The following is a 24,427-nucleotide window of genomic DNA, read 5'->3' on the forward strand; positions in this document are numbered from 1 at the left end:
GCAAGCCAGGCAGAAAGTGCAGACCATCCAAAAATGCCCACAAAGGAGGAAAGGATAAATAAAACATGGTCCAGCCATACAATGGAATACTATTCACCCACGGAAAGAAACAAGATATTGACACATGCTCCCGCATGGATGAAACTTGAGGACATCATCCTAAGTGAAATAAGCCAGACATAAAAGACCACATGTTGTAGGAGTCCACCCGGGTGAAATGTTCAGCAGGGACAAATTTGCAGAGATGGAAAAGGTGGATTCGTGTCTGCCAGGGGCCGGGATGGGGGAGTGACTGCTAACGGGAACAGCGTTCCTTTGTGTGGTGAGGAACGTGATCTAAAGTCAGTGATGACAGTCATGCAACCCTACACACATACGACCGCTACATCGCGCACTTTAAAAGGACACGATGTTATGTGAATTACAGCTCAAGGAACTCCTGAGGAAGCCGTACGGTAAATCGCTCTTGGGAATTTTTTTAAATTGCAAAACATACATAAAGATTACTACTTTAATCACTCTTAAGTGGATGGCGGCATTACAGTCAGTAGCACGAAGGACTTTCACACTGTACGGAACCGTCATGCCATCCATCTCCAGATCCTTTTCAGCTTCTAGAACAGACTCTCTATACAAATCAAACACTCTCCTCCCAACCCGTGCTCCCCTCCCCCAGCCCCTGCTCCCTCACCCCTTCTGTCTCTGTGAATGTGCCAACTCCAGGTTCCACACGGACGTGGAATCATACAGTATCTGTCCTTCTGGGTCTGGCTTCTTTCATTTAGCACCATGTCCTTGAGTATTGCGTCATATATATATTTTGTTTACTCGCCCAGTGATGGCCGTTTGGGCTGTTTTCACCTCTCGGCTATTACGAGTGATTCTGTCACACACAGGAGCGTACAAGTATCAAGTCCCTGCTTTCCCATCTCCTGGGTCTATATATACCCAGAAGTGGCGTGGCCGGATCGGATGGTAATTCTATGTTTAATTTCTCAAGGGCCCACCATACCGTCGGCTGCTAGAATTTTGAACGGGGAAGCAGAAAGACTCGGGCAGATGGCAACAGGGGCTGAAGCTGGGAGTCTGCGTGTAGGGAAGCATGGAGGGGGGTGGCAGGGCTAGGAGTGGTGCCGGCAAGCTGAAGGAAGAGGAAGCAGAGAGTGTGAAGGTGCAGAAAAGATCTGTAGAGGAGCGGGAAGTAAAATCCAGGGGTGGGCGGAGGAAGAAAAGTGAGAGAGAGAGAGAGAGAGAGATGTGTGGGCCAGAGGCGGTGAACGGTGGAGCACGAGAAGGTACTCTTCTGGCTCCTTCTCCCTGTAGACGAGCTCAAGGACACTTCCGCCAAGCAGCTCCAGCCTTGCTCAGCCTCTCCCAGCTGTGCCTGAACACTTATCTTTACAATAAACCCACAATATCGCGGAGCCGGACTGGCTCCGTTGGTTGGGCGTCTGCCTGCCGGGGTCCTGGGATCGAGCCTCACATCAGGCTCCCTGCTCAGGGGGAGGTCTCCTTCTCCCCTCCCTTTGAGCCTCCCCCCCGACTCATGTGCTCATTCTCAAATGAATAAATTAAAAAAACCTTAAAAAGATAAACCCACAATATCTTAAAAATACCTTGCATTTATCTTTGCTTCTTACACATCTGAGAACTCAACTGAATTAGCCAACGATTTTCCAGAGTCACATAGCGCTTTCCATTCTGTCCTTGTCAATATAGTAATTAACAACCTCGCAGGGTCGTCTGAGGCTCAAAGGAGACCATGTGTGTTAACCAAGATCGGTGCCCCCTAAAATGCCGCGCATGCCAGTTACCACGACCTTTTGCCAGGAAACTGTGTGTGTGCGGCTTAAATAACCCTGACCCCGGGTCTCTAGGATCCGTCCACTTACCGGATGTTGTTGTGATTGGCCTTGGGCAACTTTTCACAAGCATTCCACAGAGCCTGAAGCCTCTTGTCTTGCTCCTGAATACTGGAGAATAAAGAGGAAAGCCGCTGGTTGAGCAGGGATTGATGAGATCTCACTGGAAATCGTACTAACCAGCCAAAGAATGAGAAGCCAACATTGCGAATGACCATACCAGTGAGCCATTATCAGCCAAGTGCTGAGTGACACCTATTTCCCTTTCTGTGGCCCCTGTCTTGCCCTGCAAACTGCCGTGGTACGTGCCACAGGTCTCAGGTGAATGCAGGGCTGTGGAGTTGTCAGGAGGAAGATTCCAGCACAGAAACCAGGATACGACATACCAGTCAAGAGAGCTCAACCCACTTTCACACCAGGGGGCAGCCTGTTGTCTATTCAATAAATGGTATTTAAAGTTCCTTGGCATCTGACACATCACAGGTGCTCAAAAAATACCTTTGAATCAGTACATTACATGATCTCGATATACACATAAGAAAATCTGACCTTCAAGATCTAACTCAGAGATGGATGATTTCCATGAACCAAAGACTGTCCCCTCTGCAAAAGGTCTGCTCCAAGGGTTTTTACTTTGATCTATTTTTTAATAAGGCCACTAGGAATTAAAAGAGATTACTTATAGGACTACATTTTTTATATGCTTTTCGTGAAAATCTACAAGGCATACATGGTTAGGAAGGTCTTTCTGCTCAAAGAATCTTCTCCAGAAAAACACTGGCAGGGTGAGCGCTCAGCTGTGAGCCCTTAACCTGGGGCCCGAGGCAGGGTGGTGACCAGCACCCACACACGTCATTACTGTGTACCCACAGGTCCATCCACAGATCCTGGCCAAGGGGAGAAAAATCTCTCTTTTCCCTCAGTTCAGCTTTGAGAAGGGGTAACCATCCTCCAAAACACACTTTTCCTAGGACTGTGAAGTGCAAATCAAATGAGCCACTTAGAAACGGAGAGGTTAACAGATCGTATTTGTGAAGTGGCTTCAATTTGACCAAAGGCTGGACAAGGAGGGTTTGGTACAGGGAAGCCATTAAAGACCCAGCTCCATCCTGCCCATGATCATGTGCCAACTACCGACTCTCCATAACCTCGCTCTCCTCATCTGTAAAATGGGCTCACAGGACGACCTCCCACCCAGAGTCAGCACGAGCAGTACAAAGGGGACTCTGTATGAAGGGCTCAGCAGAGGGTCTGGTTGATCTCAAGCTTTAAAATCAGCACCTGAGGGGAAAGGGCAGATGCTGCCAGGACTTGGCTAGATCCCGATGCCCCGGCTGTTCTCCCTTCTCTGGCTCCTCTAGCATCAAGATCGAGTATACAGTCCAGAAATAAAAGGGATGGTTTCCATCAGCAGTTACGCTCTCATTTCTCTTCATCGCTAGGACCACTGAGGGGCTCTAGAGAGACGCGAAGTGCCATAGGTAGGCACGTGGGTTCCAGGCCAGATCCCCTGGACTCGACTCCTCATTCTGTCATTTATTAGATGGCAGGTAACCTGGTGACACACCTGCTCTAGGACCTGTCTTCCTCACCTGTAAGCTAGGGAGCACAGCATAACCTGCCTTCAAAGGGTTCGTTCCTGTAACAATTAAATGAGTTGAAAGCACCTAATGAGATCAGAGCAGTGACAAGTCCCTAATAAACACTGGACAGAGGCATCGCTCATGGTCAATATCATCACGGAGCTCACACCCACGCTCCACCAGGAGATGCAAGCATGCCAGGTAAATGGCCAGGCTTTTCCGATGCGTAGCCTCTACTCCACCTTGGGAAAAAAACACACAAAAGAACCCACAAAAAAACAGTGCCCCACCACACGATGGGAGCTAGCTTCCTTTCTCTAACGCCACACACAGAGCCTTCTCTCGGAGGTCAGCTGCAGGACCTACAGACGCACATATGTACTCGAGCATTCCTACTGAGGGCCTAAGCTGGCTGTGCCTTGAGACAAAACCTGCTACGAGAGAGCTCTAGAAATCATGTCCCATCTCGGGCACCCTGCGGACCAGATGTCAAGTTTTTATATTAGCCATTAATGGGCCATGATTAACATCTTTTTAACGAGTACAAGTAAGAGTCAAGACCCTGTGACCCTCCCCTTGTTCTGTGCTTCTCTTCAGAAGGAATCATGATGATCTGCTTGTGTGAGCCCTTTCAGAACCTTCTATGCACTCATGCATATATAGAGGCACTCCTGCAATTACAGGGTTTTGAGTGTGTTCTGTTTTAAAAAAGCAAAACAGGATATTATATGTGTCCTTGTTAACTTGTTTTATTTAACTAAAAAGTAAGTCTCCCCATCTTTTTGTGTTAGCAGGAATAGCTCCACCAGGGTTTTCCAGCGTTCCAGAGTATGCCACAGTGTAAATACGCCGTGATTTATTTACTCATGCCCCTGGTCCCCAACCAATACAGCTTTAACAACATCCAGGCTTTTCCTATTCCAAATGACATCGGCATCGGTGTCCTTGTACTCGCTTCTCTGGGTACGAGCACGAGCACTTCTCCACCATATATGCCAAGAAGCGGAGCCCTAAGATCAGAGGTCATTTCAACAAATCCTTGCAAATAACCCTACCCAACCACACACTTCAAGACGCGGCGTACTCACTTGGAAGCCTGAATCCACTCGTCATAGAGTTCAAAGGTCATCAGAGGTTCCGGCAACTCTCGGAGGTAAGATTTCAAAGCTCCTGGACACGGACACAATAATGGCTCTGAGCCACTTGACGCTGGCAAAGATGGGTCCTACCAGCGGGCGTCACCCGTGGGGGTGGTCCGTCTGGGGACGGGCTCCCCTGATCCCCACACCGCGAACGGTGGTTTCCCACGTGTACGACTCGGAGGTTCTGGCACAGCAGTGGGGCCTGCACTGCCAATCACGTTGGTTTCTCCCTATTTCCCACCATCACCTCACTGTCTCTCCGCACACTGGGAAGATCTCTCCTCACCGGGCCCCAGCAACCAGGCGTAAAACTGAGCCTCAGGTGGACACAGCGGATACATGCGGGGAAGCCGCTGGCGTGAGGGTCACGTGAGCACACACCCTTCCCTGGATACATCTGATCCAAGCCAGGAAGCGGCTGGCTCGAGGGTCACATGACTGCACGCCCTTCCCAGTATACACGCGACGCATGCCGGAAAACCACTGGCTCAAGGGTCACATGACAATGCGCCCTTCTGCGAATGCATCTGACACGTTAGGAAGCTGTGGCATGAGGGTCACATGACTACGTGCCCTTCCCCGATATGTGGAATGCATGCTGGGAAGCTGCTGGCTCGAGGATCACATGACTATGCACGCTTCCCTGGATACATCTGACATATGCACTGGCTCGAAGGTCCAGAGACCCCATGCCCTTCCCTGGATACATCTGATGCTCACTGGGAAGTGGCTGGCTTGAAGGTCACATGGCCACATACTCTCCCTGCTCCCCTCCCCCCATTACATCTGATGCAAGCTGGGAAGCCGGGGGCTCTAGGATCACGTGACCATGCACCCTTCCCCGGATACATCTGAGAGGTGCGCTGGCTGGCTGGCTCCAGGGTCATGAGACCACGCGCCCTTCCCTGGATACATCTGATGCATGCTGGGAAGCCGCTGGCTCGAGGATCACATGACCATGCGCCCTTCTGCACACGTTAGGAAGCTACTGACACATATTAGGAAGCTGCTGGTTCCAGGGTCATGTGACTGCATGCCCTCCCCCAGATACATCCGACACGTACACTGGCTTGAGGATCATGTGACCACACGCCCTCCCCGGATGTATGTGACACCTGCTGAGAAGGTGCTGGCCCTAGCGTTATGTGACCACGCCCCTTTCTGCCAGATACATCGGACGCATGCGCTGGCTTGAGAGTCATATGACCACATGCCCTCCCCGGATGTATCTGATGCATGCTGGGAAGCCGCTGCCTCTAGGGTCACGGGGTCACGCTCCCTTCCTCTTGAGCGTCTCCAGCACTGGGGGCCCCTCACAAAGCGGCGGAGGCGCCCACCTGCGATCGCGTGGGGGTCTGCTGAGTACTCCTGCACGTCCACCACACAGCAGTCTAGGGCAGCTTTCAGCTTCTTCAGCTTGGAGGCAGACGGCGCCACACGGAAGAGCCCCTGCAACAGCACAGAGGGTCAGCGCACAGCCCTGCCGCGCGAAGGCCCACGAGCAAGACCAACTCGCACGCGGCCTCCCCGCTCCCTCCCTCCCAGATGACCTTGATCCATTTTCCCAGCACGGCAGCTGCCCGCTCTCTAAACGTCCCCTCTTCTACACGGAAGCAACTTTTGAGCGAGAACCGGGCTTCACCCACTGCGGTGTCCCCAGTGCCTGGGGCGGGGTGGCGCCTTGTTCTGGTTCACTAAGCATCTGCGGGATGAATGAACCTCGGGCACTGCCACTTCTGGTGTGATCCGGAGAGATGTTGGGGAAGTCGGCCAACACCTGGTCAGACACGGGGCTGTAGGAAGCTGGATGGGAAAAGCTCTACAGGGCGAGAGCGTGTGTGTGTCCTGGGAGATGCAGGCCTCTACTTCTAGAGACCAAGTCTATGTCCTCAGGGGACCGGCAAACTAGGGGTGGTTTGTTAGGGAGCAATGCTTCCATCAGCCCCTCCGTGTTTCATTCTTTATTTTAAAAAATATTTTATTTATTTATTTGACAGACACAGCAAGAGAAGGAACACAAGCAGGAGGAGCGGCAGAGGAAGAAGCAGCCTTCCCGTGGAGCAGGGAGCCCGATGCCAGACCCTGGGACCATGACCTGAACTGAGGGCGGATGCTTAATGATTGAGCCACCCAGGTGCCCTGCCAGGTTTCATTCTTTTTTTTTTTTTTTTCCGTGTTTCATTCTTAAAATTACTTCTGAATCCTTATCATGGCTTCCAAGCGAACCACTGTCCCTTGCACACAAGTGAGCTCTGAAGAGAGAGAGAAGACGGGTACACTGACCACACAAACGCAGGTCAGAGTCAGAAGGGAACCCTCAAGCCACAGGTGAATTAGGCATGACCCAAGAGCTACTGATTGGTTTCGCCTTCTCAGCTCCTGGCATTCTGCAGAACAGTCCTTGCACGTTCGACCTTTTGTGGCCACCATGTGGATCTCTGAGTTTCTTCCAAAGAATATGTTCCTGGTCTGGAATACAGAGTGTTTGGCCTGTTAAGATGGTTAGCTCCATTCTGAGTAGATGTCCAGAGCTCTCTCCGTCCCTATATGGGAGGAAGCTCCATAAATATGTTTGGACGAGTGCATGACCAAGGCTGCTGTGCCCGAGAGCAAGCGACAGCAGGTACCAAAGCGGTGGGTTGGATTCTCATAGAACCACGCCACTGTCGTGGAGGAAACCAAATGCAATGGCACCTGGTGACAGATACTGCCCAAGAGAAGTGAGTAGGGCTGTCAAACAGCCTGTAGACTTTTGACCATGTCACTGAGAAGGCCATTTCACTGAGTGACAGATAAAATCCAAGAGGAGGAGGAGGAGCTTCTTAAAACAGCTAGTGAGTGCAGTTTGGGGGTGTCCGAGGAAAATCTGTGGGTGCATATTGAAAAAATGGTGGCACACATGGGAGTGGAGCCCAGAGGAGGGGGAAGGACCCAAAAGCTCCCTGAGGGCAGGGATGGGTTGATGGTGCTGGCAATCCCAAACTGCTGGCAGGAGAGAGAGGGGAACTGGGGAGTCAAGGCAGGAACAAAACCGAAGAGCTGGGGAAGGAGTATGAGGTTGTAGTTGGATTGGAAAAAAAGCTATTTTTTTCCCCAGGCTAGGGACAACCTGAGCATTTCTGTTACTACAAGGAGAAAAGCTGGTACAAAGTAGGGAAAAGCAAAAAGAAGGGGTGTGTAGGGAGAGGGAGAAAGAGCCCGTTGATGATATTTGAAGACACGAACATATTATGTTTCCGTTTTGTACACAGTGCTTTTATGTTCGATATTATATATAATTACAATCTATTCCCTATCTTTTAGAGAAACATACTCAAGTATTACAGATGAAATGACACAGTGTCTGGGACTGGCTTCTAGTTATCCAAGGCAGGCATTGGGGGACAGGAATGGAGGCAGAGGGGAAGCAGGGCGGTCCATAATCTAGGTGATGAGGCTCATTATTTCATCTTTATGTGTTGCAGTTTTTCCACAATTTTAAAAAGCGATGGGGTGAGGGGAGGCCCAGTTCACCTCCCTCCATAAGGCTCTGGCTCAGGGACTGTAACGATCTCCACACCTAGTAACCAGTAACAGACACGAGAATGCCCGGCGCTTAAAACGTGGTCCCAAAACCCCACATTTATCCCATCCCTTGGGAAGAGCCCGCATGTGGACACGCCTGGCACAGAGGCGGCGGCCGACATGCATTTGGACGATCACTGGTTTCCTTCTCTGGTGCAGAGCTCGGTTTGTCACACGTGACCCAGGGCCCACGTAAAGACTAAATCTGAATTAATCAGTTGTGTTAGATAGAGGCTAGACACGTGCCCCCCCCCCAGCAAGTTCATAAGCCACGTGTATACTTTGCTCAGCAGCAAATGCATGGCCCACCCTAAGTGAATATCGATCAGATCAAAGGAAGATGGACCAAAGATTTCAAAAGCGCCTAGAGAAGAAACCAAGCGCAAGCTCCATCTCCCAGGAAATGGTTTACACGCCAATAAAACAAGAGTCGCCCATTTGCCATAGACTTCTTTACATGTGGCTCTTAAGAAGGGCTTGTCCCTGTCAATATCAATCCTGTTTTCAGGATCCTCTCGAAGAGTCACGATCAGAAAGGTTAAAAGGTCTATTTTTAAAATGGAATTAATCAAGCAAAGAAGGAAAAGGCAGAGGATGGGGCAGAAAAAGAAGAGAACAGGAGGGGAGAGGGAGGGAGGAGCAGCGGTCTGGCCTCAACCTGTTAAATATGAAGACAGAATGGCTGGAGCGGGGCCAGAAGTTTCTCAGGGGCCAGTGGTATCAGCTTCGCACAATCCTCCTCCCCCCGACAAGTGAAAGCTCGAGTAACAGAGCGGGACCAATGTGTGTGCTGCAGGATGGGGAGCTGTCCCGTATCGCGACAGGTCTGGGTTGGTGGGGGCCAGGGAGGGAAGGAGAGTCCCACAGGCTCTATGGCCCGGAGCAGGGCACCTGCTCGGGGCTGGGTGCAGCGGTCCCCAGTCCTACCTCCTCCTGCATCCCACACTCAAGAAGCATCGTCACGCAGGCCTCGATGGGGAAGGCAATCTCCCGGCCGCTGATGGTGAGGTGCTCCTCCAGAGGCTTCCCGAAAGAGGGCTTCTCCACCCAGGCCTCTGAGCGGGGAAGCGAGAGAGGGGCCCATCAGTTAGTGATGGGCACTTGTGCCTGACTCCCAAAGACACAGAGGCCCAGTTCAGTCTCCATTCTTGTGGTCTGGGGAGGAGGGAAGAGCCTGGGTGGGGCAGACAGCTGGGGAGTGAGCAACGCGGGGACCTGCTGGGCTTCATATGGATACGCAACCACACACCTCCACATACACCCCCCAACTTACCCCTGGGGGGGTGGGCAGTGTGTATGTGGGTGTGCTGGCTCAAAGAACCAGTGTGGAAAGTTCTGGAGGCTCGTTGGTGGGGCTGGAGGAGACCCGGGGGTACTCATCCCGGCAGGCAATTGGCCTCACCCACCTCCCCGCTCCAGGGAAGGTCTGCACTTACCCTGTTGTGCTTTTATCTGAGGCAACACGGCCTGCAAAAGCGCCAGGGACTTCCTGTGGTACTCAGCCTGCACTTCGATGAGCTGAGGAGACACAAGGGGGAGCATTACCCATTGCAGGAGCGTGGGGAGCACAGCTGTTGTACCCCACTGTGGGGGGGCTCTGCGTGAAGGTGTTCCCTCTTCCTCACCTCACCCTGCTCTCTCTCAGGCCACCCCAAATGAGGGCTCGAGCTTGCCTCCTCCTCAGAGCAGGCAAAGGAGTCCATACCCTCAAGGAGACATTTGGGAGGCAGGAGAGTCACCCCAGGGCCTGTGTGTCTTACACCAGGACAAGGGGGACCACCCCAGGGCCCTGGTGTCTTACACAGACAGCTTGCCTCCACCAGGACCCCACCTTGCCTCACACCCCATCCTCAAAGCAAAGGCAACCAAGAGGAGGGCAACAGGAGTATATAAATGGGGACACAGTTAGAAATCAGTCTGTCGGTGAAGCATCTGACTCTTGGTCTCAGCTCAGACTATGATCTCAGGGCCCTGGGATTGAGCCCCATGTTGGGTTCCGCGAGGACTCTGCTTGGCAGTCTCTCTTCTCTCCTCCCTGCCCCCCACCCCGGAGCATGCACACTCCACTCGCTTGCTCTCTAAATAAATCTTTTTTTTTTTTTTTTTTTTAATTCATTTGCCTAGATGACAGAGCTGAATGCTAGGCTGTATATATCTTGGTTTCTGCAAAGTGAGTTCAATATATGACTGATTGGAAACCGTGGGGCTTGGTCCAAAATCCTCAAGGACCCTGGGCTCATGTACAACGGCTCCGGCTCCGTGATGCAGCCCTAAAACCCAAATTCTTTCAAATTTACCTATTCTGACCATTCTGCTAATGACACAGCTGCTGAAATGTTAACAAGAACAGATGGACCCGGGTAAGCAAGAGTCCTGCCATTTCTGTTCTGAGACACCCCTCACCCTGCAACTCGGTGCACCTGAAGGAAAGCGGAGCGAATCTCTCCATTGAAATGGTTGGCACGTTTGGGATGACATGGATGGAACTAGAGGGTATTAAGCTTAGCATAATAAGTCAATGAGAGAAAGACAATTAACATATGATCTTCCTGACATGAGGAAATTGAGAGGCATGCGGGGTTTGGGGGTAGGAAAGGAATAAATGAAACAAGATGGGATCGGGAGGGAGACAAACCAAAATAGACTCTTAATCTCACAAAAACTGAGGGTTGCCAGGGGAGGGGGTAGGGGGAGGGTGGTGGGGTTATAGACATTGGGGAGGGTATGTGCTATGGTGAGTGCTGTGAAGTGTGAAAACCTGGCGATTCACAGACCTGTATCCCTGGGGCTAATAATAGATTATAAGTTAATAAAAAAAATTAAAAATTATAAAAAAAAAATGGTTGGCATGGAGAGCAGATACTATTGTCTCCAAGTAAAAACTAAACACTAGTTAAGAATTAGATTTAAAAAAAAAAAAAATCAGAACATTGAAAAAAAGAACGGTACATGAATGGCAAGGAGGCAGTCCAAGAAAGTTTTGGAATGTCAAAAATGTCATTAAGTTCCAGAAATTCTAAAATATTATCTCTGTAAATATACCCCATGGAATATACTTGAGAAAGTGCTATTATTTTAAAATAAACTTTCCAGGCTGGAAGGAATGCTTATCGGTTCTTTTTGGGGGATCGAAGGAAACGCATCTGAAAGTCTGTACCACTCACTGGTCACAGCGTTCGGGGACTGCTACTGGCCCAGGGTGCTTACAATTGAAAAACTTTCAGGATTTCTCTTCCTCACCTTCCTTATCATCCCATCACTTCTCCAATCATTTAAAGTTTGAATTTTTGCCTCCAGCTTCAAAAGCACATGAACTTAACTGGATTTTTAATTTATATTTTTTCTCTCAAAAAAAATTTTTGTTAATTGTCGCTGGTTTTGTTTTATTTTGTTTTCGACTTGCCTTGCACTTACCCTGGTAGAGAGCCAGGGTCTTAATTATTTGGACCAGATCATTCGAGTACGGATGACTCAGATCCTGTTTCTCTCGGGTCTAAATCTGCTTTCATCGATGAGAGACAGGCGAACAGGCCACATTAATCATCGTTTACCTACTTGTCATTGTCTTGGGCCAAAATCGAAATGAGAAACAATTATGAGCTGGGGGCGGGGCTATCTTCTTCTCCCCAGTTTCCTTGTTTATGACAGACCCAGCTTTTGTAACCTTGGCCCGAGTGACATTTGGGTCTGAGTCATTCCTTGCTGTGAGGGACTGTCCCACGCACTGGAGGATGCTTGGCCTCGCTCTTGACCTCTCCTCCCCAGATGCACCTCCTCCCCACCCCCAGCTGGGGGTGATGGCCACAGATGCCTGCAGACATGGCCAGGCAGCCACTGGAGTAGTGGACAAAATCCCCTCTAATTGAGAACCACGGCCACAGACCACGGGGGCTGCTATCATCTTCATGGATGGGTTCAGTTTTATTCTTAGATTTTTAGAGAAATCCATACAAGGAGAAATAGAAGACGGGACTTAATCACAGACAGAAGAGTTAAATCCCATATTCTTTCCCACGACGTGCTCCAAGGGCCTTTAGGTTTCATGGCACGTTCCTTCCTGTCCACGCTCTGACTCTTGTGAGCGAACCTGACCTTCTCTTACCGTTCTAGACCCTTACCGTTTGAAAGTAGTTTGCATAGTCGATTTCTTTGGCCACAAAACTGTACATGTCTGCCGAGAGCTGGTCCTGTGGAAGGTAAAATGCACAACCAAGGTAAACAGAGAACACTTGACCGGCTAACACGTGAGTCTAGACATCTAGAAGGAAGAGCCTTTGCTGCTGTTTAACCTTATTTTTAACGATTCCTGCCATGGCAAAGACTTTTCTCATGGGCATTCCTGCGTTTCCCAGCCCTTACTCCAAAGAGTGAGTAAGTGTGGAAGGAGCACCTCTGCCAGGCGTCTCCCCAGGGATTGTAACACATGAACCACATCCAGAGTCAGGAAAGCTGGTGCGGGGGAGTGATGTGCAAATTACTTCCATGCATCTCCGTAGCCAGTGTCACCACTCCTGAAAATGGCCCGCCCTCTCTTCTCCTGGTTTGCTCTCTTCACCCCCCAAAACTGACTGGTCGATCACAAGCATATGGGAAAGAGGCAGAAATGCACCAATTTGGGGGAAGTTGGCGAAGACAGATGTGCGGGTTCAAAGGAGGGCAGCTGATTCGAAATTTGGAAAAACCAGGATTGAGTCAATCCCCAGGCAAATCTCATGGTGTTAACTGTCCTTCGCCACCCGGCTCTCTGTGGGACCGGGGGCAATGACTTTATGTGGCACCTGAATCTGGGATGTGCCTTCCTCTGAGGAGAAGGGTTTCAGTTCCATAGAAACACCCATAGGGATGTATGATAGAAGTACATTCTGAGAAGGGTGCAGACTTGGTCACTAACCACGATTTTTAGCATGCAATGTGTGTGACCTTGTCTGTACAACTCAGGTGAGCTCTCAAGGTCCTTCCTGTCTGGGAGCCTTAGGTAGGAGAGATCTTTACAAGCGATGCTTAGTCGAGAGAAGACTCTGTGATGGGTACGTTGAGGAAAATAGGAGAACAGCCCAAGAAAGCTGATCCAGATGCTGAAGGATTCAAGCAAGCAACCTCATGCTTCACCAACAGCCTGAAGTGTGGAAACTTCAAGCATTCTGCACCAATCCCACCACCCTCAGCCTGTCCAGCTGCCAATTACACTATCCGCAGTGAGAGCACTGGGATGTGAGCAGCTGTCTGTTTCTTCTTCCGGTATCCTTGACAGGCAGACCATGTGGAAGTTTCTGCACCCAAGGAACAGAGTTAAAAGGGAAATCTGTTCTCTAGAGAGCTTCAAGCACAGATTAGTCAATGCTACACTTGGTCCAGCTTCAAAGAATGAAGGAGGGGTTGGGGGGGGCAAATAAATTAACATTCATTGGGAACAGTCTAGGCACTAGGCACAGGTCACTCAGAGTTCTCATCGGACTCTCTAGGTGTAAAGTGCTCAACTTCCAGTTTTGGTTGAGTAGCTACTGAGAGTTCAAGGATCTTATCTACTGTCTATCCTCCACCATCTGAAACATATTTCACAAACTAGTAAGGACTTTATAACCATCTGCTGATATAACAGAAGGAGAAACACAGACTTAGCAACAATAACTTTCCTGAGAAATTAAATGGGTTCTAAGTCTCAGCTCCCCCTCTCCAGAGCATCCTGGCAAAGAAAAGCCTCTGTGGGGCTGCTGAATCTAGCAAAGGTTCTAGAGGAATCGAGTTCATCTGCCAACCCCCACCCCAGCACCTTTGGTCAGGGGACATCCATCAGCAGCAGTCATGACGGAGATATGTCAACTCAGGGAAAACACAGAGAGCCAGAGGATCAAAATGGCTCAGCAGGCAGAGGAAAGGGAGGGACCCCCTAAAGGACTAAATGTCACACTGAATACGACATCAGTGACTCAGCATTTGAGCTTTGCCAAAAGATGATCCTAGAAAAGGCAGACAGACCGTCTGGGAGTGCCCTCAGGAACACCAAAGGATTTTTGAAAGCTATAATTAGATTACGATCTTACTGACAAGTAAGCTGCACTCCAAGTCAGAAATAAAAGTGGAAACTAAGTCCAATTTCCATGTTTCTAAATCATTGGTGAATTTTCTTTATAAAGAAAAAAAAATCAATAATCACCAGAGTTTAATGTGCTGCAACAATCATTTGTTTTTGATTTGATGGCCAATCCACACTCAGAAAGAGGCAGCGTAAATCACCAGCTTCACCTGCATCCCACCACACTAGAGACTAGCTCTAAAAACCATGATGGCTGGTCACTCTGTATCTATTTTTATCAGTCATGTGTTTTGTATGATTGCTTGGTTTACAAAAATGGGACCAGCGGATTTTGTAGCTCATTACCCCCCAGACAACTATTCTTTCTAGTGGGCACATGATATTTAATTCACGAAAGGATGGTGTGTCTATTGCTGGATATTGTGTTTCTAATTTCTCATTATGACAACACTTGAAAAGCCTTTATTTATACAGGTGTGTATCCATCTCTTGCTTGTTTCTTTGGGATAAATTCTGCAGTTTAAAATGAATTCTGGTGATGTATTTCCTTATAGTTAAAGTTTAAAAATATTAGCAAGATAATCATGACTTGGGGTATTAGGGCTTTTGGCTAAAGAAGGAAAAAAAACACGACACCTGGGCATATCATATTCAAACTTCAGAAAAGCAAAAATAATGAAATAGTCAAAGAAGCCATAAGTTCAAATATACTGGCGAGGAGAAGACCAAAGGTAAGACTTACTTCCATCCTTGCCTCAGAAACTGTGCAAGTCAGAAGAAGATGGAGTAAAATATTTAAAATCGTTGAGAAGAAAAAACAAAAACAAAAACAAATCCCACCAACCCAGAATTCTGTTCCCTACAGAATTACCCTGTAAAGGGACTTGAAGAAACTTACAGAATTTGTTGCCCGTAGACTATCTTATAAGAAATGTTAAGGGAAAAAAAGTTCTTAAGAGAGAATGAAAAAGTATATATAAGTCAGAAACTCAGACCTACACAAAGAAAGGAAGAACATCAGAGAATCGGCAGTGAAGCTACAATAAAACTTTTATTTCTTTTATTCTTAACTGAACCGATACTTTTTTTCAGAATGGTAGCAACATTGTATTCATATCTATGTGAATGTATCCATGTATCCAGATAAATACACATGAATGCATGGATATCTTCATGTAAACACACCTGTGGCTATGTCTGCTTCCCTACAAGTCACAAGTTGGTGGATGGAACTAGGAACATTTTGTTACTAAGACATACTCGCACCATAAACGAAACAGCATCTAGCTATTCCCTGGCAGTTCTGGATTCGTTGTGAATGTACATTGCAAACTCTAAGGCAACCACTAAAAAACCATTTTAAACAAAAGTATAATTGATAGACTGAGAAAGGAGTGAAAATAAAACCATATAAAATGCTCAAGTAAAAACTCAAAGGCAGAAAAACTGAAGGCAGAAATAGTATTAAAGAACAGGGGGAACCAGTAGAAAACAGGAACAATTAGGGTAGATATGAATCTAACTATATTCAATAATCACTTAAACAATGAAAATAAACCAATGAAAAGACAAAGGTTGTCAGAGTGGATCAAAAACCAAGGCCCAACTATATGAGGGTCATAAGAAACCCACTTTAAATATAAAGATATGTACAGATAAAAAGTAAAAAGATGGAGAAAGACATACCCCATTACCACAAATCAAAAGAAAGGGGGAGTGGCTATATGTCCCCCAGACAGGCATTCTGAGTGAGAGAAGTTATCGGGATAAAGAGGGACACCATTAATGCTAAAGGGGTCATTCTACAAGATGGAACAATCCTTCATGTGCGTGCCCCGAACAACAGAGCATCAAAGTACATGAGGCAAAAGTGACAGGACTACAAAGAAAAAGACAGGAATCTACTATTATAGCTGGAGACTTCAACAGCAACTGATCAGAAATGGACAGATCCAGCAGGCAGAACAGCAGTATGGACAGAGCTCAACTCAGCCATCCATTAACTAGACAGAGCTGACATCCATGGGCTCCTTCATCCAACAACAACAGGATACACATTCTTCCCGAGCTCACGAGGAATGTCCACTAAGACAGATCACATCACGGGCCATAAAACACATTTTGACAGATCTAAAAGAATTGAAATCACACAGTGCTGGCTCCCTGACCACAGTGGGATTAAGCTGGAAATAAAATTACAGAAATAGAGCTGAAAAAACTCCCCCAGTACTTGGAGATGAGACGACGCAATGCCAAATAACAACCCGATTTGAAAATGGGCAAAAGGCTTGAACAGACATATCACCAAAGTGTGTGTATGTATATACACATACAGACAGCACACAAGCATATGAAAAGATGTTCATCATCTTACGTCATTTGCAAAGGGCAATTTAGAACGAGATACCACCGCATCTTTTCTGGAATGTCCAATACTCAAAACACAGACCACACCAGATACTTTAACCTTGAGGTGGAAGATGCCTGGGATAGTTTCCCGTGCAAAGGAATACACGCATATAAACAAAGCCAAGGGGCAAATAGCAGACTGGAAAAACGATCTGCAACACAACAAACAGAAGGAAGTTCAACTCCTGATATGCAGAGAACTTATACAAATTGATATTTAAGAAAAACAGAAATGTTGGTCCAATTGCCCATACAAACGGGCAATTTGCCAACCTGGGAATGTCTATGCATATCTGCAGGAAATCCGATAGACACAAAGATCCACTGAGCATTACTAATAGGGAAATTAAAATCACAGAAACATAGAGATAAGACGGCACATAACAGAGAGCCACTGTTCCCGACAATTCTGAATAAATACTGGTGAAAAGGGGGAACTGGCCATCCTCTGGAAACAGATGGGTTGCTGGGCAGGAATGGGGTGGGGGACAATTACTGGTGCTTCTTCTTGATATATTTTCATGCTTTTTCACAGGTGATGGCAAAATGTATGACTTTTTTAATCTCTGAAAGGGAACCGAACATGTTTTTTGGTAAGAAAAGCACATGGAAAGAGCTACAGGACAATGAAGGTATTGAACTTGGAGACTCATGTCCAGCATCCCCCCGATGCCACTGTCTCTTGTCTGTTTCACAGCATCATTGTGTAAGAAATGGGACTCTTCACTCAAGAATGCGAGTCCGAGGTATGATGCGTAGACATAGCACAGAGTCAAAGTGAGAGCAGCACGAGAGTTAGACTTCACAAACCCCACCAGCTGGCTGTGTGCCCTTCACACAGCCGTTCAAATGACAAATTGGCTCAGCTCCCAATGACCCTTGGGACCTGGGGGAGTATTTTGGAGTCTTTGCTTGAGTCCATGGTAGTGTCGGCGGAGAGATCGTGGATTCTTTACCGACCTGTCACGGTTCCTAATTCCAGAGAGCGATCCTATCTGACCCTGAACGTGATCCAAACACAAAGTTGAAGCCCCCTGTGCAGTGTGGTTATAAAAGACCAGCAGACAAGACTAGAAAAAGCCACAAAGAACAGAGATGTCTTCATGCAAAGTGGCAACGCTTGTTATAAAACCATTATCAGATTAGGGGCTCCTAGGGGGGCTCAGTTGGTTAAGCATTTGCGTTTGGCTTGGGTCATGATCCTGGAGTCCTGGGATCGAGTCCCACACTGGGCTCCTTCCTCAGCAGGGAGTCTGCATCTCCCTCCCTCTCTCCCCGCTCACATGGTCATTTTCTCTCAAATAAATAAAATAAAATCTTAAAAAAACAAAAAACCAAGAACGTATGAGATTAAGACAACAGGTGGGTACACAGCATGCTTCCAGAAACATGAGATACTCTTGCTCCGTGGATCGAACCACAACAGACATACCTGCGTGGAATACAGATGTTCTTACACAGAGTATCACGAGCGGTGTGCCCTGCGAGTTATGCCCACACAACGTTTGTGGCGAAGACGGGAAACGTCTGAGCAGACGTAACAAAGGGCTTCTGACATTCCCAAGGGCAGAGGCATGGATATCTTAGAAGGAGACATTCCTCCCTGAACAAGCGGGAACTCGTCTTTTCCCTATCTCCTTGGTCAGCATTTCAGCTTCACAGCTGACAATGTCCCAGGAGGCAGGAGATGGGTCAAGTGACTCAGGAAATATTACAAGGTGAACATAAAGAGAAACAATTTGATATCGACAGCGAGTCAAGGTTGGTCTACTGTCTAAATTCTCAGCTGTTCCATCCAGCCGAGAGCCCATTCTGTGGGATGAAGGTGCCTTACAAAAGCTTCACAGAGACACCACGGCCACGTCCTCCGTGCCCGCTATGCGGGAACGCTGTTGCTAATCCACCGCTGTCCCCCCCTCCCCCACCCAAGGCTGCCTCAAAGCCTCAACTCTTAGGGCTCACCCCGGGCTCTGGAGATACCCGCAGGCAAGCTCGGAGACATTCTGCTCAACCAGAGCTCACGCTTAGGTTTTAAGCGTGGAATGGGGTGGGGGTTCCCCCATCTGTCCCGATAGAGAGGTGCAAAGACAGCGGGGGGAGAAGAGGGGGTACCCTGCAAATCTCCACTCTGTTGGCAGCTTCCTCCATCTCTTCCCTGAGGGCATCAGCTTTGGCACCCGCAGGCTGTAAGCCGCTGGACAGACCTGAAGACTTGGAAGTCTGCTGCCACCTGATGGAAAACAGGAGAAAAAGAGGAGAGGGGTGAGACAGGTGGAGAGCCCTGGGAAGTCCGTGGGGGCATGGAGAAGAGAGCAGGTTGCAAACACTACCCAGGAGAAAGGGGGCAGCTGTGGCCGGACACGGAGCAGCGCGGGGAGCCATGGGCCAGTTTGGCATCATGTCCCCTGAAATGTTTCTCCCGAACATGGAGGCCCAGTGGCCATCACCGGTGCTCTGTCCAAGGCCCAGTCTGTGTGTTCCCTGGAAGCTCCCAGCCTGCCCCGTGGGCTCTGAGTCTGGGAACACTCGCCGATTTGGCTGCAGCCAGTCACGGGTGCCAGGGGAGAGGAGAAGCAGAGGAGAATCGAAATGACTCTGAAAGCCAACATCTCCACAGGTCAGCACAAAAAAGCTTCCAGTCAACGTTCGGATACCGCATTTGTATTTCCTTCGACGTCTGTCCTTTGCGTGGAGAGCAGCAGCTGTTGGAGGATGTGGCTTGGAAAGGTTTCGTGGCGAAGTACAGATGTTTCTGTTGGCCCTGGCATTATCAGGGAATGACCAAGAGCAGGCCCCGAAGGACGACGGTTCTGCTGACGCAAGGCAGCGGGAGCTGCAGCGGGACGAGCTGTAGGTTCCTGCTGCCCAGGAGTCTGTGAACTCAGTGGCTTATAGGGGCCAGGGAGTAAGAGCATGAAGTCAGGGGAGTCAGGATCTTAAAAACTAGTCCTCCCTTTATTTTCCTACTTGTAACTGGGCCACGAGATGCACAACCATTCCACCGCCCTAAGGAAAACAGCAGGATGACGAAGCACAGCCCACATGGACTGCGGTCTCTCGGGGAAGGCTGGAGGGACAGTGAGGGGAAGGGGATGCGGGTGGGGGCTGGCCCGCCTCCGCTGACAAGAGAGGCTGGAAACCATCACATGAACCCCCCTGATGCAACTGGGCAACAGACCATGCAGGCCAGTGGCATACAGACCGAACCTGATGGCCCCATAGGCCTTGTCTGGCTCTTAGACCATCCATCTCAGAGGCACAATGTGCAACGCAACCCTCATTTTGAGAGTCAAGAATCCCTAGGTGGTTTCTCTACATGATTTCTTCTTTCTCTGAGTTTGTTTCCGTGGGACAAACAGAAGAGTATAAGACTCCGACACAGGAAAGGGAAATGAAAGTCCTCTTTGCTATTAACATAAAAGAACAAACTAAAGGAGTCTGTGTTACTTAAAAAATGCATTCACGGGGGTAGGCATGGGGCAGGTGCCTGGGTGGTTCGGTTGGTTAAGCTGCCAATTCTTTTTTTTTTTTTTTTAAGATTTTATTTATTTATTTATTTGACAGAGAGAAATTAAGCTGCCAATTCTTGATCTCGGCTCAGGTCATGATCTCAGGGTCCTGAGATGGAGCCCCAGGTCTGGCTCTGTGCTCGCCCGGGAGTCTGTTTGAGAGTCTCCCTCTCCCGCTGCCCCTGCTTGCACTTGCTTTAAACAAAGAAATAAATGAAATCTTGTTTAAAAAATGCATTGATGGGGGCGCCTGGATGGCTCAGTGGGTTAAGTCACTGCCTTCGGCTCGGGTCGTGATCTCAGGGTCCTGGGATCGAGTCCCGTGTCGGGCTCTCTGCTCAGCAGGGAGCCTGCTTCCCTATTTCTCTCTCTGCCTGCCTTTCCGTTTACTTGTGATCTCTCTTTGTCAAAAACATAAATAAAATCTTTAAAAAAAAATGCATTGACGGGAAAATGACTTAAAAGGTCTTTAGGATGTCAAGCTGGGTGGAAGGTCCAGAGAGGGACATGCACATCTTGCGAACCATTCCTCAGTGCAAAGGAAATATTCTATTCAAAGTTGTTGGAAAATCTGAACTAACAGATACAGATTGGTAAAACTTCCTGGGTGGTTCTTTTAGTTTGCCCAACAGACATGATCTATTTAATAAACTTCCCAGGGTTTAGTCACTTCGAAGTATTAAGGTGTTGTGGGGATTTTTGGTCAAATAAAGTAGGAGACGCCATGGCTATAATGGAGACCGCTGATCACGAATATGGCAGATTATGAGATTAAGCTCAGGGGCGCCTGGCTGGCTTAGTGGGTGCAGCACACGGCTCTTGATCTTAGAATCTCAGGGTCGTGAGTTCAAGCCCCTTGCTGGGTGTGGAACCTACTAAAAAAAATAAAAATAAAAATAAAAAAAGCTAAAACTATCATGTGGCTCATGCCATCTGAAGAAAAAACAACTAACCAATATACGTGTGGGAAAAAAATACAGTGACCACAGACACTGATATTTTTTTATGGCTTCGAAGATCTGGATTTGATTTTTTTTAAACCCAATTGTCCTTAATCCCTTTAATATCCCAATTATTCTTAATCCTTTAAACCCAAACATCCTTAATATGTATCTATTAACATGAAGACATTTTCCCAAGTTACCTTTATTTTCTTTCCTTTTTCCCTCTATTTCCCCCACCGCCAAATTTGAACTCTTAGATAATACTTTGGTAGCTTAAAAACACAGATCCTTCCCCTCCCTTTATGGGGAAACTTATTTGCAAGAGAGAAGTAACCAATTTTGAGATTATAAAATAGTGAGAAGATGCGGAATCAGATAGTGGAGATCAAACAATAAAACAGCACGGAAAACACGGGAAAATGTGTATGGATAGTAATCTGCTAGGGAAAGAGACACTAATCATGAATTTCAAGATACAGTGGCCTTGTCAGACATCCATTCTGTCAATAAACTCAAGCACTTTCCTGCTCCGGCAAGAGAAGAAACAGGGATTCTCGCTCGACCAAAAAGTCTGAGCTTTCAAATCTGTGGAGCAGAAAGTTCTGGGCATTAAGGAGGGCACATGATGTAATAAGCACTGGGTGTTATATGCGTCTGGTGAATCCCTGAACTCTACCCCTGAAACTAATAGTACACTAGATGTTAATTAATTGAATTTAAATAAAACAAAAAGAAAGTTCTGCTCTGGCATGACACCATTATTCGCTGGGAAAGATGCCGCTGCTATAGGGTCTGGGCGTGGGGGGGAGGTGGAAACAGAAAGCCAGCTTTAATGAAGCCTAGAGGAGAGAAAAGGGCCAGAAATAAAGGGATGGAATTTTAGGGATCAGGAAACTGGTCAAGAGGGCAAAGGCAAGAGGAGTTCAGGGCACTGGGAAGTTGAGAAGAATTTTTGGAAGGCAAACAGGAATGTTCCTTTAGACGGACATTTATTATTTCATCTGTCCTGTCTGCTTCCCTCCGTCATTGGCGTCCTCCGGTTAGTGAGGCACTGCCCTACTCCTGCTCTGATATATGGGCCAAAGAGAGCTGCCAGAGTGGCTTTTTAAAATTTTAATTTTTAAAGATTTATTTATTTATTTGGGAGAGAAAGAGAGAAAGTAAGAGAACAGGGGAAGGAGCAGAGGGAGAAACTGTAAGACTATCCAAGCAAAACAGACTCCCACTGAGCGCAGAGCCTGATGCAGGGCTTGATCTCACGACCCATGAGATCAGGACCTGAGCTGAAACCAAGAGTCAGACGCTTAACCGATGGAGCCATCCAGGCGCCCCGAGAAGCTGCCAGTTTTGCATGACCCTCCCCGTGAGTGACCCAGGCGGGGGTCGCTGATGCAAGCCAAGCCCACGCCCATCCTTCATCACCGTGACCAACTGACAGGCCTAGGAAGTGGCATCTAAGCAAAGTCTAGACAAATGGCCTCTCTCCTCTGTACTTTGAGAACTGGAACAAAGGAAACAGGTCTCATGCTGGGGAGACAGAAGCCCAAGGGACCGTGAAGACTGGCTCTAAGATGCCTGTATGTAGGAGAGGTAGGAGGTGAGGAACAGCTTTGAAGCTGGTGACACCATGCACTTAAATCTCTCCTAATGAGCTACTTCTTTAATTCCATGAGCTGCCTGGTCTCCATCCCCCAACTCTCCTATCTTATTTATCTTAGTTCACCTGCTTCCAAAGAAAGCAGATGTCTTTTTTTTTTTTTTTTTAGGATTTTATTTATTTATTTGACAGAGAGACACAGCAAGAGAGGGAACACAAGCAGAGGGAGTGGCAGAGGGAGAAGCAGGCTTCCCGCCAAGCAGGAAGCCCGATGCAGGGCTCGATCCCAGGACCCCGGGATCATGACCTGAGCTGAAGGCAGACACTTATTGACTGAGCCACCCAGGTATCCCGAAGGCAAGTGTCTTAATCTGCACAGACTGCCATGACAATATACCACAGACTGTGTGGTTTAAGCAACAGAAATGAGCTATCTGGTAGTTCTGGAGGCTGGAAGCCCCAGACTGAGCTTCTGGCAGGGTTTGGGTCTGGTGGAGGCTCTCTTGCTGCCTCCTCACTTGTGGTCACGTGGCCTTTCCCCTGAGTGAGTGTGCAAAGAGAAAGAAATCTCTCCCTTCCTCTTCTTAGAAGGCCCCCAACCCAACTAGATTAAGGCCCTACCCTTAGGACGGGACTTAACCTTAATTACTTTTGAAAGGCCCTATCTCCAAATAGAGTCACACGAGTGGGTTAGCACTTCAACACGTGAATTTGGGGAGGGAGGATGAAATTTAGTCCACAGCTGCTCAGCAGGAGCATAAAGTGTCCTGGATCCAGAAGGGCTGATCTTGAGATACACGCTCAAAAAATCGAGGCAGACTTTGGGAGGAAACGGAGCTCCTTCTGCAACCACTGCTAAACCAAATCTATTCCAGAAAAGACATTTGTATATCATTCAATTCGATTCAATTCAATTCACAATCTTTAACTCAGCATAAAGCTTTAAAGCTTCCTTGAATTTTTCCTCCAGCCTCCTTATCTACCTCCTTCTACTCAACTTCTAAACTCTGGTCTTCTCTGAGGATGGTAAGGCTTGCATGATTGGCTTTCCAAACAGACAAGCCAGATCTACTGGAATTGAGGCAAATACACACCTTGGATTCAGACCCAATTACACATTGGATAAAGGAGTTGGGTTTGACAGTATCCACCCAAGTTCTTGTACAACTCAAGGATCCGGGCACACAGATCAACAGCGTGTCTCCATCTGGAATACACCGTGCAGTTCTTCAGAGTGTAACTTGGGAACAACAAAAAGGGACTAACGAAAGTTTTGGTGATCCTGCAAAGAATGGAACCTACACACTGACCATGGTGGGAAGCAGGGTGGGGTGGAGGGGAGGGCAGGAAGGACCCTCTGATCCAGGAGAGCAGCTGGTGTTCCTTGCTATTCAATGGCATAGCATCTGGTCTTACTCTCACTACTGTCTCTTGGGACGCGGTCCTCATGTTGGCTGAAGAGTGAAGGTTTGGGGAAAAGGCAGGAAGTTGGGTGGGTTGGCTTCCGAAAAGACAAAGGTTGTCAAGGGTCTTGGCTGAAGTTTAGAAGTGTAAGAATTTGGATGGGGGAGGTAGAGATGTCCTGACCAAACCCCAGCATACAAGAGATGATGAGCTGAGAATGTGGAACAGTTCCTCAAATCGTGGAAGACGGGTTCCTAACGATGCTTCTCTATGGTTTTCAGAATCCATATGCCACTTGGTGTCACCATTAAAAACGCACGATGCTTCTCTATGGTTTTCAGAATCCATATGCCACTTGGTGTCACCATTAAAAACGCAC

The 24,427-nt window shown here is 48.0% G+C and overlaps 1 protein-coding gene across 5 annotated transcripts in view; it reads right to left on the reverse strand.

Annotated features, from left to right (window-relative positions):
* ARHGAP44 (Rho GTPase activating protein 44) overlaps nt 1–24,427 on the reverse strand; it is a 164,197-nt gene that overhangs the window by 26,914 nt on the left and 112,856 nt on the right. For all 5 annotated transcript variants that reach the window (XM_059379536.1, XM_059379535.1, XM_059379533.1 and 2 more), the window contains exons 7-13: nt 18,707–18,824; nt 12,270–12,338; nt 9,588–9,669; nt 9,079–9,206; nt 5,925–6,036; nt 4,534–4,615; nt 1,893–1,973 (exon numbers count right to left, since the gene is read on the reverse strand). In XM_059379536.1, coding sequence (XP_059235519.1) covers nt 1,893–1,973; nt 4,534–4,615; nt 5,925–6,036; nt 9,079–9,206; nt 9,588–9,669; nt 12,270–12,338; nt 18,707–18,824 — 672 coding nt within the window. The remainder of the gene's footprint in view (nt 1–1,892; nt 1,974–4,533; nt 4,616–5,924; nt 6,037–9,078; nt 9,207–9,587; nt 9,670–12,269; nt 12,339–18,706; nt 18,825–24,427) is intronic.

The sequence above is a fragment of the Mustela nigripes genome, chromosome 16, assembly GCF_022355385.1.
Source record: "Mustela nigripes isolate SB6536 chromosome 16, MUSNIG.SB6536, whole genome shotgun sequence".
Lineage (NCBI taxonomy): Eukaryota > Metazoa > Chordata > Mammalia > Carnivora > Mustelidae > Mustela > Mustela nigripes.